General features: G+C 53.7%; 1 protein-coding gene across 2 annotated transcripts in view; it reads left to right on the top strand.

The window, feature by feature from the left end:
- Positions 1-6,765, top strand: part of MYH9 (myosin heavy chain 9) — a 62,274-nt gene extending 55,509 nt beyond the window's left edge. For both annotated transcript variants that reach the window (XM_008056275.2, XM_021711466.1), the window contains exons 33-41: positions 1-147; positions 348-509; positions 1,435-1,563; positions 2,470-2,558; positions 2,651-2,774; positions 3,107-3,315; positions 3,932-4,040; positions 4,122-4,294; positions 5,262-6,765. The exon at positions 1-147 is cut by the window's left edge and continues 30 nt beyond it. In XM_008056275.2, coding sequence (XP_008054466.1) covers positions 1-147; positions 348-509; positions 1,435-1,563; positions 2,470-2,558; positions 2,651-2,774; positions 3,107-3,315; positions 3,932-4,040; positions 4,122-4,294; positions 5,262-5,379 — 1,260 coding nt within the window. In that variant the 3' untranslated portion in view covers positions 5,380-6,765. The remainder of the gene's footprint in view (positions 148-347; positions 510-1,434; positions 1,564-2,469; positions 2,559-2,650; positions 2,775-3,106; positions 3,316-3,931; positions 4,041-4,121; positions 4,295-5,261) is intronic.
- Positions 6,766-12,407: the final 5,642 nt, after the last annotated feature.

Below are 12,407 nucleotides of genomic sequence, written 5' to 3'. Positions count from 1 at the left end.
GAGGAGCTGGAAGACGAGCTGCAAGCCACTGAGGATGCCAAGCTGCGACTGGAGGTCAACCTGCAAGCCATGAAGGCCCAGTTCGAGCGAGACCTGCAGGGCCGGGACGAGCAGAGTGAGGAGAAGAAGAAGCAGCTGGTCAGACAGGTGTGTATGGCCGTCCCACCATGCTCACAGGTGACCAGTGGCCATCCTGGCTTCTCCGTGTTCAGTAACCCCTGTTCAGTAACCCCTGTTGGCCCCCAGAGGCTGTGAGGATCCCACAGGACTGGACGGAGTCCACCTGGGCTCAGCTGGGGTGGGGTGCATGGGTGCGCCCAGCCTCCTGAGCTGTTGGTGTTCCACAGGTGCGGGAGATGGAGGCCGAGCTGGAGGACGAGAGGAAGCAGCGCTCGCTGGCTGTAGCTGCCCGGAAGAAGCTGGAGATGGACCTGAAGGACCTAGAGGCTCATATCGACTCGGCCAACAAGAACCGAGATGAGGCCATCAAGCAGCTGCGGAAGCTGCAGGTGAGGCCCCAGTGGAACTGGTGGGCAGCTGCTGGGTGTGAGGCTGGACATGGAGGGGTGGCCTGTGAACACGGAATTGCTGCCTTGTACCCTCAGAAAGGTCCTGGGTGCGTTTAGCCCCATCTCAGCAATGGAGACTCAGGCCCAAAGGCGAGTGGAGACAAAACAGCACACCTGCAGTAAGATCTATGCTTGAGTGCGTTAGACAAAGAAGCAGGCAGGCAAGTGCAGCCCTTGACACACAGCAGATTAGGGATGGTAGTCACTCAGCGCAGGTTTTGGGAACAAACCAGGTGCTGGCCGACACAGGCCAGCTTCATGCGTGGTGATGGAGGGCTCTGAGGGAATGGGTCTGAGAAGCAGTCTAGCACATGGGACACATACTTGGGAAATGCACATCTCACCATAGTTAAAGAGTAACAATTAAAAACATCTCTGACATGCCGATACCCAGTAAGCCAGCAATAAGAACACATTTGAAAACACACTGTTGGCAGAGTTGTGAGACATAGAGACTCTTAGTTAAGGCAACTACTAGGAGAACAAAAGGAAACACATCTCCCACCCTGTCATGGAGCTAGCCTGGTGGGTGCACTGAGGGGTAGGGCCCTGAGCACTGACTTCTCAGTCACAGGAAGTGATAGAAAGTAGAAAGGGAAACATAACCTAGGCTCATGTATGCAGTGACTTCATGCACTGTTGAAAGTGTGCTGTAGAGATCATAGCAGGAAGGGATAGATAGGGTGTAGGACCCAGAGAGACTTTGTCTCCAGCTATTCTTCTGCCCTCTTACAGTTACAGTGGCTGAATGTGGCATCAAGCTATGCTCCTGAATCTCTGTGGGCGAGGTGACTCGTGCGGGTGGGTGAGGAAGTCATGGAGCAGGCGGGACTCGGGTGGAGTGCCAAGCCTCTCTTCCACCCAGGCCCAGATGAAGGACTGCATGCGCGAGCTGGATGACACCCGTGCCTCCCGTGAGGAGATCCTTGCACAGGCCAAGGAGAATGAGAAGAAGCTCAAGAGCATGGAGGCTGAGATGATGCAGCTGCAGGAGGTAGGCTGACTGTGGGAAGGCGCTTGGGGCACGGCGCTCAGGGAGCTACCCTCTGGCCAGCAGGCAGCAGCTCAGGGGCTTCACCTGGCCAGCCCCACCCAACAGAGTCACCAGGGCAGGACCAGGCTCCAGAAAGAGCTGGAGATAGTTCTGGTTTTACAAAAGGATTCACTTCAGGGTTTCATTACCCAGCAAGGCTCCCTGGAATGATCAGAATGTTTGTGTGATTGAAATTGTGATCCCTTGCATGAAAGTGGGCTTGGTGGCAGGCACCACTCCTGCTGTGAGCTGTACCTGGGGAGGAGGGGCCAGAGGGGTTCAAGTATCCCCTGGGCTGCCTCTTCTGTCTCTCCTGAGGCAGGTCATGGGATGCTCCCTGGGTCTAGTGGGTTTTCTGCCACATGCTGTGACTGGCTCCTGAATGTGCCAAGTTAGAAAAGAGCCAGACATGCCCTCTTGTGCTCCTGCCCAGGCCTGGAAGATCCTCCCCTTATGGTCACATGCAGGTCTCTGTGGAGGTTGCCTCGCCCTCAGGGTGAAGTCTATCTCCTGCTCTTAGACCCTGGAGCTTACTCCTGTCTCTGGTCTACTCAGAGTCCAGAGGGACCAGCCTGAGTGTCTCTGTCCATGTGTCCCCCCCTGTTAGGGCAGGACATTTCTTATTTACCTCCACATCCCTGGCACTTGGCTGGCCCTAGCACTTAGATGTAGGAGTTTTGTAAACGTGGTGTTTAAGCTCCGACCTCAAAAGGGGCATCAGCTCTGTGAGATAGAGAGGTTCATGAGAAAGGACTTCATGGAGGAGGAAGGCTTGGGAAAGGGCTTGAGAGGAGGGTGTCAGGCCTAGGGAGGGTGGCTCTGCGGGCTGTGATGGCCCAGCACGTCACACTTGGGTCCTCGTGGCAGGAACTGGCAGCTGCCGAACGTGCCAAGCGCCAAGCCCAGCAGGAGCGGGACGAGTTGGCTGACGAGATCGCCAACAGCAGCGGCAAAGGGTGAGCCAAGTGAGGGGCAGAGGCGGGGGTGGGCGTGTCCCCTGGGGTGGAGTTGTCCCCTGAGCCCGGCCCTCACTGCTCCTGCCCCCCAGAGCCCTGGCACTGGAGGAGAAGCGGCGACTGGAGGCACGCATTGCCCAGCTGGAGGAGGAGCTAGAGGAGGAGCAGGGCAACACGGAGCTGATCAACGACCGGCTGAAGAAGGCCAACCTGCAGGTGGGCACCAGCGCTGGCAGGCCTTCCTCCTGCCCAGGGCTCCAGTGAGGCAGGTCTCGGACCCAGCTGGCAGGAACACAGGCTGAGTGCCTGCTGCTCCCCGACTACTGGGGTAAAATGTCCTGGCACCTGGGAAGGTCGCTCCCAGCTTCTCTGCCGGGTGTTCAGAAGTTTTTGGACCCTCATTTGTGGGCAGCTCCCTTTTCTGGGGAGAGCCAAGACTGTGGATCCCAGGACCTCGCGGGATCCTGCTGTCCCCTTCTTCCAGCCTGGCTCGTGCTCTCCAACCAGGGCCCTAGTCCTTCCCCAGGTTACCAGCCCTCCTTCCACAGATCGACCAGATCAACACCGACCTGAACCTGGAACGCAGCCACACCCAGAAGAACGAGAACGCACGGCAGCAGCTGGAGCGCCAGAACAAGGAGCTCAAGGTCAAGCTGCAGGAGATGGAGGGCACTGTCAAGTCCAAGTACAAGGCCTCCATCACTGCCCTCGAAGCCAAGATTGCACAGCTGGAGGAGCAGCTGGACAATGAGACCAAGTACGTGCCCTCCCATCCCCACACCAGCCACCCTGGAAAAACTGCAGGCCCCTCTGCAGCAATCCTGTCTTCCGAGTCCCAGGGACTGTTTTAACTCTATCCCGACAGGGCCCTCATCCCTTTCTCTGGGGGGCCTTGTGGGGTTTTAATAGGAACCCATGGCCCACCTCTAAAGCCAGTACCTTTGATGTCTGTCTTTGAGAGTGAATCAGAGTGAGGGGTCTCCCACCTGGACAGGTGATCTATGAACTCAGCAAGACTGAGACTTCTTGAGAGTCCATGGGGATTACACCAGCCCCCAGTTCTCAATTTCTTCTTTTCCTAGCCACCTGTATGCTCTTGGGCACATGCCACTTTCCTTCTGTGAGCTGTTACCTCGTCTGTAACTGGGGCTCATCATAGTGCCCCTCATAAGCGACCAAGCACATGGCAGTTGCCCAGGAACCTGGCACCTCAGAATCAAGGCCTCCCCTACCTTAGACATTGATGAAGTCCAGGGAGTAGGAGGTTCAGCTGTGGTTCGTTGGCCAGACCCTCCAAACGTGGGTGTCCCAGCACCTTTCTGGGCCATTCAGTGGGGCATGGCGGTGTCTAAGCTGCTGCTTCTGCCATGCAGGGAGCGCCAGGCAGCCTGCAAACAGGTGCGTCGGGCCGAGAAGAAGCTGAAGGACGTGTTGCTGCAGGTGGATGACGAACGGAGGAACGCGGAACAGTACAAGGACCAGGTGTGTGTACAGCCGGGCAGTGGGCCGGGTGGGCCACAGGTCCCGAGCCCCTAACCAGGGGCCACACACCTGTCCCTACAGGCCGACAAGGCATCCACCCGCCTGAAGCAGCTCAAGCGGCAGCTGGAGGAGGCTGAGGAGGAGGCCCAGCGGGCCAACGCCTCCCGCCGGAAACTGCAGCGTGAGCTGGAGGATGCCACCGAGACCGCCGATGCCATGAACCGCGAGGTCAGCTCCCTCAAGAACAAGCTCAGGTGAGCTGCTCTGCCTGCCAGCCCCTTTGCTTTGGCAGTTCTCATGTCAAAGAGGTAGCTTGTTTTGAAAAGCACATTCAGAAACTCAGTGTGGTGACCACGAGCTAGGCACTAATGCGTCCCAAGGCAGTGCTGCCTTTCTGGGTTCCTCTTGTCTTTGGGACTGTGGCCTGGCCTTGGAACCAGCAACACACTTGGGGGCATTTGTCCCCAGCCTGTCTCAAAGATTGATTCGTCCTGCGAGGAGAGCACTTTCATGCTGGGTCTTTTGGATTGGAAGTTGCTCCAGGCAACTGGTCCAACCTCTAGCCCACACGGTGCCTCACAAATACTTGCAGAATGAAGATGAGCCTCACTGGACACTGCAAAGTTAAAAAGATTTCTTTGCTTTTCTCAAGGGAGTGTTAACACCCCAGAAGTAGCAAATGTGTGAAGTCAGGGGCCTTGTACTCCGAGTCTCCTTCTACCTCCTTTTCATAGGGATCTTTCCCTTAAGCAGAAGAGCAACAAGACCTGGCATTGTAGTCAGTATGTGGTGCAAATTTTCTGACATGTGATTGGAAGAAAGTATCTGTCTTTGTGCCCTGCTTAAACAGCCATTCCTGTATCTCTCGGTGTCACTTGTTTTTGAGACATTTGAACAAAGGGTGACATTTTGCAAAAGGGGCTTCCATCTGCTTTTGTGCCTTCGACCATTGAGTGAAACCTGTTTTCCTGAGCTGTTTCTTTACCAGGGCCATGTGTTGAGATGCCCGATCCCACATCTTGTGTGGGAAGATTTAATCCCCTGCTTCCCTGAGAGCCATCCTACCCTGCCAGGCGTCATGGCACCAGAGTCTGGCGTAGCTTCTGCCTGGTGGGAGCGGTGAGGTGCCTGGTTTATCTCCAAAGGTTGCTTGAAAATGTGTGCACTGTGCTGCAGCCACCCCTTGAGCCAGGCCTGCTGACCCTCTGCCTCTGTCCCCAGGCGCGGGGACCTGCCGTTTGTCGTGCCCCGCCGAATGGCCAGGAAAGGTACTGGCGACTGCTCAGACGAGGAGGTAGACGGCAAAGCGGATGGGGCTGAAGCCAAACCTGCTGAGTAAGCCTCTTCTTCTGCTGCCCAAGATGGATGGATGGATGGACGACTTCAATTCTCCTTCCCAGTCCCCACAGCACCAACCCACCTTTTTGGGACTGCTGTGACTGTGACCCCCACCTTCCCACCCCCGTCTCCCTCCAGGCCTCTTTGAGGGCATTTGGCTTTCTCTGCTGCGACCCCTTCCTGCTCCCCCTTCCTCCCAGAATCTGATACCAAAGAGTCAGGGGCCCGGGCCTGGGCCCAGGGAAAGAGTGACCAGCAGGATCTTCGACCCTCTCTTGCCAAAAAGCGCAAGAAGATGAGGCAAGGAGGGCGGCCATGGGGATGGGCAAGAAAGTTTTATGAATCTATTTTTCTGCTGCCTAAATGGGTTTTGCTGATACCCCAGAAGAGTTGTCACCTTCCCTGACCTCTGCCACCAGCTCGTCCCTTTCCTCCCTTCTTTGCTGTTGGCAATCACATGTGGTGACCTCACACACCTCCGCCCCATTGACCCCCATCCTGTGACTCTGGGTGGTCCGGAGGGAGCAGGCCTAGGGGCTTCTCTGTGCAGGGCACAGATTGCTGGGGGCTGGGGATGGGTGGGCTCCTCCCTGCCCCCTCCTGGGCAGTGCCACTGTCCTCTGTCCCCCCTCCTGATCCTAAAATGTCTCAAGTGCAATGCCCCCCCCCTTTGCCGAGGGCCGCCTGCCCCTGCCTCAGCGAGAAGACTGGACGTAGGGGCCAAGCTGGAAAGCCAGCAGCCTTCCAGCGGCTTCTCCCAACACTCTTGGGGACCAAATATATTTAATGGTTAAGGGACTTGTCCCAGGTCTGACAGCCAGAGCATTGGAGAGGGCCAGTGGCCTCCCACACAATCTTGTGCCTACTCCAGGCCTGGGGCCCGAGGGTAGTTTAACTGCACCGTTGACTCAGTACAGTTTAAGAACCTGCCACCTGCGCAGATATTTTTGAAAGAAAAAAAGGGTTTTCTTTTTTCCCCCTTCTTGTAATAGATGATAAAATTCCAAGTCTTTATCACTGCCTTTCCTTTGGAACCGTGTTTAGGAGAGAGTAGCTTGTCCAACACGGGTCTACACTGGTTGCTGAATTTACTTGTATTCCTAACTGTTCTGTATATGCTGCATTTAGACTTACTTATGGCAAGAAGGCATTTTTTTTTAAAGGAAACAAACTCAAGAAATCATGAAGTGATATAAAAGCTGCATATGTCTCCAAAGCTCAGAATTCAGGTCCCAGTTGCTGTCACGAAGGAGTGAACGGAGTTCCCCCACCCCTTTTTTATATAATAAAAGTGCCTTAGCGTGTGTTGCAGCTGTCACCACTACAGTAAGCTGGTTTACAGATGTTTTCCACTGAACGTCACAATAAAGAGTACCATGTGCTACGAGCCGTGTCTGGTGGTGTCCGTCGGCAGCAGAGGGGCCTGGCGGGTACAGGGCCTTGCTTCTGCAGCCGGCGCCTGCTCTGTGTCTTCGGGGAGCTTCCAGAAGCCAACGTGGCTGGTGTGGCTGTGGGTGGTCGGGCAGAGAAGATGAGCTGGAAAAATGGACTGGGCTGGCTCCATGGAGGGTAAGGTAACTTAGGAACCTTGGTTCGTTTTGGTTATTGAGTGCCGACTGAGCTGGTGTTGGGGATAGAGCCACAACGAGCCCAGGTGCTGCCCTGCAGGGACATCCTTACCCATCCAGTGACATCGCTGGCCCAGAAGGTTCAGCTAGGGCTGTGGACACAGGATGGGGCATCAGTAGCCAGGCCTAGGGGACCAGTGGCTCTTTACCAGACTGTCAAGGCTTCTGCTTAGTCTTTTCAAGTGAGGGCAAGAGGAAAGGAAAGGCTTCCTCGGAGCAGGGCTGTGGTGCCCGCTGGAGTGCCAGGCGTGGGCTGAAGTGGCCGGCCCTCATACTGCCACTTTGTTTCATTGGTGTGGTTGGTTCGCCCCCAACAGCGACCTGTTCAGCCCCTGGGCAAGGACCAGGAGGAGGTGACAGGAGTGGGAGCGGGGCTGGGCACCAAAGGGCTTTGTGAGTGTTGGGGTTTTGGGCTACAGAATTAGTCCATAATCACTGTCACATCAGACACTCCTGGGGTGTCTCCAGCTCCACCATTTCCTGGCGACATTGAGCAGGGATTGCTGCTTCTGTGGGCTTATTCATGGTGCAGAAATGGGCTCTGGACGTCTGAGGTTTGAGGGCTTCCTTCTGAACGTCCTCAGGCTAGTCATTTCTCTTCTCTGCCTCCATGGGACGTGTGTCATGTGGGAATAACAGTAGCTGCCATGTGGGGTTGCCGGGAGGACCTGAGGGCTTGACAGGACATCACCTGTAAAAGCCTCACTCCTCGGATTGGGAGGATGAGTGGGAGGAAAAAGCGCTCTGCCAAAGGAAAAACCCAGAATAAGTGTTGTCACCTGACTTGCCCCAGCTGGATTTCAGTCTTCGGGTGCTGTGTGCTCCTTGTGTCCACCAGAGGGAGACATCATCCCTTGGAGGAGGGAGACTGGCTGCCGTGGGGAGCTTGGATAGGACACACTCCATCTGGGGGTCGCTTAAAGAGGTGACCAATGTTTGGCAAAACAGCTACCTGCATGCACACTCCTGGACTGTTAGCTTCACATTTGCCACCCTACTCTGTCACCCTGGACAAGTCACTCCGTCTCTGGCCACCTCCCTCATCTGTCGAGTAAAATACTGTGAATCTTTACCAGCAGACTGTGTTCCTTGCACCAGGGGCAAGGAACCTACACTTCAACAGGATCCCCAGTTGGTCTTCATACATTTGATCAGAACCTAGACCATCTTTGGTCCCAGGGTGCATGTCCAGGGTTCCCACTAACCTGATGGGGTGCTTAGAGCCATTAGTGGGTTGAAGGTGATGGCTGCCTTGTCTTCCGGGGGACACTGCGTGGCCTCTGCAAGTCATCATTGTGCCTGTGGGTGACTCACTCGGTCCCTGGGTGCAGGCAGAGAAAGGTGGGGAAACAACAAGGGCAAAACAGGCACTGGGAGGGGAGGCAGCCGTGTGAACCACACAGCCCACACAGCACCATAAGATCTGAAGTCTGGCTCTCTAAGAGACTGACAAGACGGGCTAAAATTCCATGCCCTGTTTTGTAGGAATGCCTAACGCTCTCCGAGGCCTCAGAGCATTCTTAGCTGTCTGTGGCCTCTTGGACAGCGCAGCTCCGAGCGGCCCCACTCATCGTGCTGGCTCAGATGCTCTTCCTGGTCTCCTTGTGCTCCCTGTTCCAAACACAGGCTCGGTGTGCAATTCAGCCTCTTCCCGTCAGTCCCACCCCAGCACCGGATTTCCCAGGCAGAGCAAATCCCAGAACGAAGGGGGCGTTTACATCCCAATAGAAGCTGCGTGGGTCTGGGTTTAGACATGCCCAGGGCTCCAGCCCTGACACCCCACCGGGCCCTGTGGCTCTCTCTGCACCCCATCCCCATCCCCTTCCCCATCTCATCCCCCAAAGGCTCCTGAGAAAATTCTCATTTTACTTGACCAAATAGCCCCAACTGCACACTCTGCCCAGCTCACCTCATCATATTAAAACCCCGGAGGAGCTGGGCTCGGTAGCTCAGCCTGTAATCCCGTGCCTTTGGGAGGCTGAGGTGAGTGGATTGCCTGAGTCCGTGGGTTTGAGACCTGCCTGGGCGGCAAGACCTCATCTCCACAATAAATCAAAAAAATCAGCCGGGCGTGGTAGCACATGCCTGTAATTCCAGCTACTTGGAAGGCTGAGGCGGAAGGATCTCCAGAGCCCAGCAGGTCGAGGCTGCGGTGGCCAGGAGTGGCCACTGCACTCCAGTCTGGGCGACAGAGTGAGACTCCAACTCAAAAAAAACCCCAAAAAACAAAAAACCCGGAGGAGTCCACTGTCCCAGGAAGGAGAGGAGGGCTGGGGAAACCCGTGATCTGGAAGCAAGCTTTGCAGAAAGCAGAAACCCACCAGGGCCAGTAGACGGCGGGTGGGACGTTTTGTCAGGACACGGGCTCTAGCGGGAATCCCAGGGAATAGCCCCAGCAAGGTGCTGTGACTCCCCAAACTGGCAACTGGAGGTGGCCATCTCCAGGAAGCAGCCCAACTCCGGGTCATCCTCGTCACTGTCAACCCCTAAGATAAACGGTCCACTTGGTTCCACCACGCACTCACCCTCCTTCTTTGTATCCACTGAGCTGTTCTTTTCCATTGTCCTTTGCTTGATGGCATCACAGACTTCAAATTCCTAATTCTGCCTAACTGCGTGTTTTGCCAAATAATTCCAAATCTTGTACCCAGAATATGGTTGTGAACACAAAAGCCAAAAATTTCTCCTTATTTCGTAGCTTTATGCTCAGGGAGGCTCCACTGAAGGATAAAAAAAGCACAGGAGAGGCCGGACATGCTGGCTCACACCTGCAAACCCAGCAATTTGGGAGGCAGTGGTGGGAGGATTGTTTGACCTAGGAGTCCAACATCTGTCCGGGCAACATAACGAGACCTCATCACTACAAAAAATATTAAAAATTAGTTGAGCATGGTTGTGCACGCCTATAGTTGAAGCTACTCAGGAGGCTGAGGCAGGAGGATGGCATGAGCCCAGGAGGTCAGGCTGCAGTGAACCATGATAGTGTCACTGGACTCCAGTCTGGGGGACAGAGACTTTAATAAAGTATAGGAGGGAGAAATCACAGCATCTGCCTTCCACATGGCCACAGTGAACATTTAGGGAGGATGAGACTGGGGCTGGTCTGATAAGTCTTGACCCCTGACAATGTGATTTTGGGGCAAATAACAAGGTGTTCCTTTCCTAGTAGAGTTTTTTTGTTTCTTTTTTGAGTGGGAGTCTCACTCTGTCGCCCAGGCTTGAGGGCAGTGGCATGCTCACAGCCACTGCAGCCTCGACCTGCTGGGCTCATGTGATCCTTCCACCTCATCCTTCCAAGTAGCTGGAAACACAGGTGTGTGCCATCAAGACTGGCTGACTTCTTTTTTTTTTGAGTTGGAGTCTCACTCTGTCACCCAGACTGGAGTGCAGTGGCCACTTCTGGTCACCACAGCCTTGACCTGCTGGGCTCCGGCGATCCTTCTGCTTCAGCCTTCCAAGTAACTGGAACGACAGGCGCGCGCTACCACGCCTGGCTAAGTTTTTGATTTATTGTAGAGATGAGGTCTCGTCAAGTTGCCCAGGCGGGTCTCGAACCCGTGGGCTCAGGCAATCCACTCACCTCAGCCTCCCAAAGCACGGAATTACAGGCTAAACCACCGAGCCCGACTTCAACTTCTTGATATATTGTAGAGACGAGTTTTCGCCAAGTTGCTCAGGCTGGTCTCATACCCCTGGGCTTGGACAATCCTCTTGCCTCTGCTTCCCAAAGTGCTGGGATTACAGGCATGAACCACCTTGCCCAGCATCTAGTAAAGTTTTAAAAGTTGCTGCAGTGGAGCCAGGTGCGGTGGTTCATGCTTGTAATCCCAGCACTTTTGGAGGATTGCCTGAGCCCAGGGGTTCGAGACCAGCCTAGGCAATATGGTAAGACCTTGTCTCTACAGTAAAAAAAGTAAAATAAAAATTAAAAAAATCAGCTGGGTGTGGTGGTACCTGCCTGTAGATCCAGCTACTTGGAAGGCTGAAGTGGAAGGATTGCCTGAGCCCAACAGGTCAAGGCCGCAGTAACCACGAGTGTGCCACTGCACTCCAGCCAGGGTGAGAGTCAGACTCCAACCCCCCACCCCAAATTAAATAAAAATAAAAGCTGTGGCAGTGGAAATACATCTGGAAAGAAGAAGACCAAAAGGCTATACTTGGTCTGTAAATTTTGAAAAATAATTTATAAACAGTGACCAGGTAATTTTTGTAATTTTTTTTTTCTAAGAGATACCATGGATTTTTTGGATTGGCAACTGTGAGAGAAACTGATAATTGTGCCCAATTTTTCCTTGTCTTTTTTAAAAACCTTTTTAAAAATTGTGATAAAACACGAATATTGACCATTTTAACTATTTTAATTCCCTTCCTTCCTTGTGGTCACATAATCTGCTGGGTTTCTGTGGGGCACAGGCAACCTTCTCCCCTGCAACTCCTGGGCCTTACTACTGAGTTGGAAGATGGGAGCAGTTATAGGCACAACTTCTAGGTCTTATCCTCAAAGGCAAAGTGCTTGGGCTCCATGTCTTTTGTCCTTTGTGGCTCGAATGTTTGGGTAGGCCAGTGTCCACATGGTAGGAAAGAGATCCCGGGGGGAGAGCAGGGCAGGAGCAGACTGAACTTCTGGTTGACCTTCAGGAGCAAAGCCACCGACCTCTCGAATTGCATCAAGACTTGAACTTTAATGTTGAATTCAATATATCATTGGTGTTGTTGAGCGAATACATTACTACTTGGATGTCTCTTTGAACAGCAACTCAGCATCAGTACCCTAACCAACACAGGCACCGGCTCTATCTTGGCCCCATTCTCATCCTTGATTTTGAGTCCTCCTATTCCTTCTGAACTCTGCCTTTCTGTCCAGCCTCTTTGGGTTGCTCATTGCTTGGATGTTCTATGGCTTTGACATTGACTTCCCCTAGTGTCCTAGCCCTGGCCGCTATCCCTCCAGGGAGACCCACGCTGAGTGACCACTTCAGGCATCCAAGGCTCAGTTTCCAGACCAGTCCAGTCCAGGGGTCCTGCCCCTGCAGGGATTGGAGGTCTCTGGCGATGTGATGGCATCAGCGACTTAAACTGGAGGGATAGATATAAAGAGAAGGAAAGGGGGGAGAAAGAAAGAGACTGGACTCCTGCTCAGGTGACCAGAAGTCGTTTATTGAATGCTATCCCAGGGCAAAGTCATCATCACAGGATACAAAGGTAGCATGTGCCTTTCACATGAACAGGTCCAGGTGCACAAAGGACACCCCCCACTCTCAAGCAAATGTTCTTTCATACAAAAGGAAGAACATGAAGAAGAACAACCACAAATTGTCTTTTTGTATCTTATGCTAGCTTAATGTTTCCCAAACCAGTTTCTTTTTTTTTTTTTTTTTAATAATTAATCAGTTTTTTTTTT

The sequence above is a fragment of the Carlito syrichta genome, unplaced genomic scaffold (genome assembly GCF_000164805.1).
Source record: "Carlito syrichta isolate Samal-C Ts95f unplaced genomic scaffold, Tarsius_syrichta-2.0.1 Scaffold302307, whole genome shotgun sequence".
Classification (NCBI taxonomy): domain Eukaryota; kingdom Metazoa; phylum Chordata; class Mammalia; order Primates; family Tarsiidae; genus Carlito; species Carlito syrichta.
Note: the sequence above shows the minus strand (reverse complement) of the source record. Positions and strands in the feature narration are given on the sequence as shown.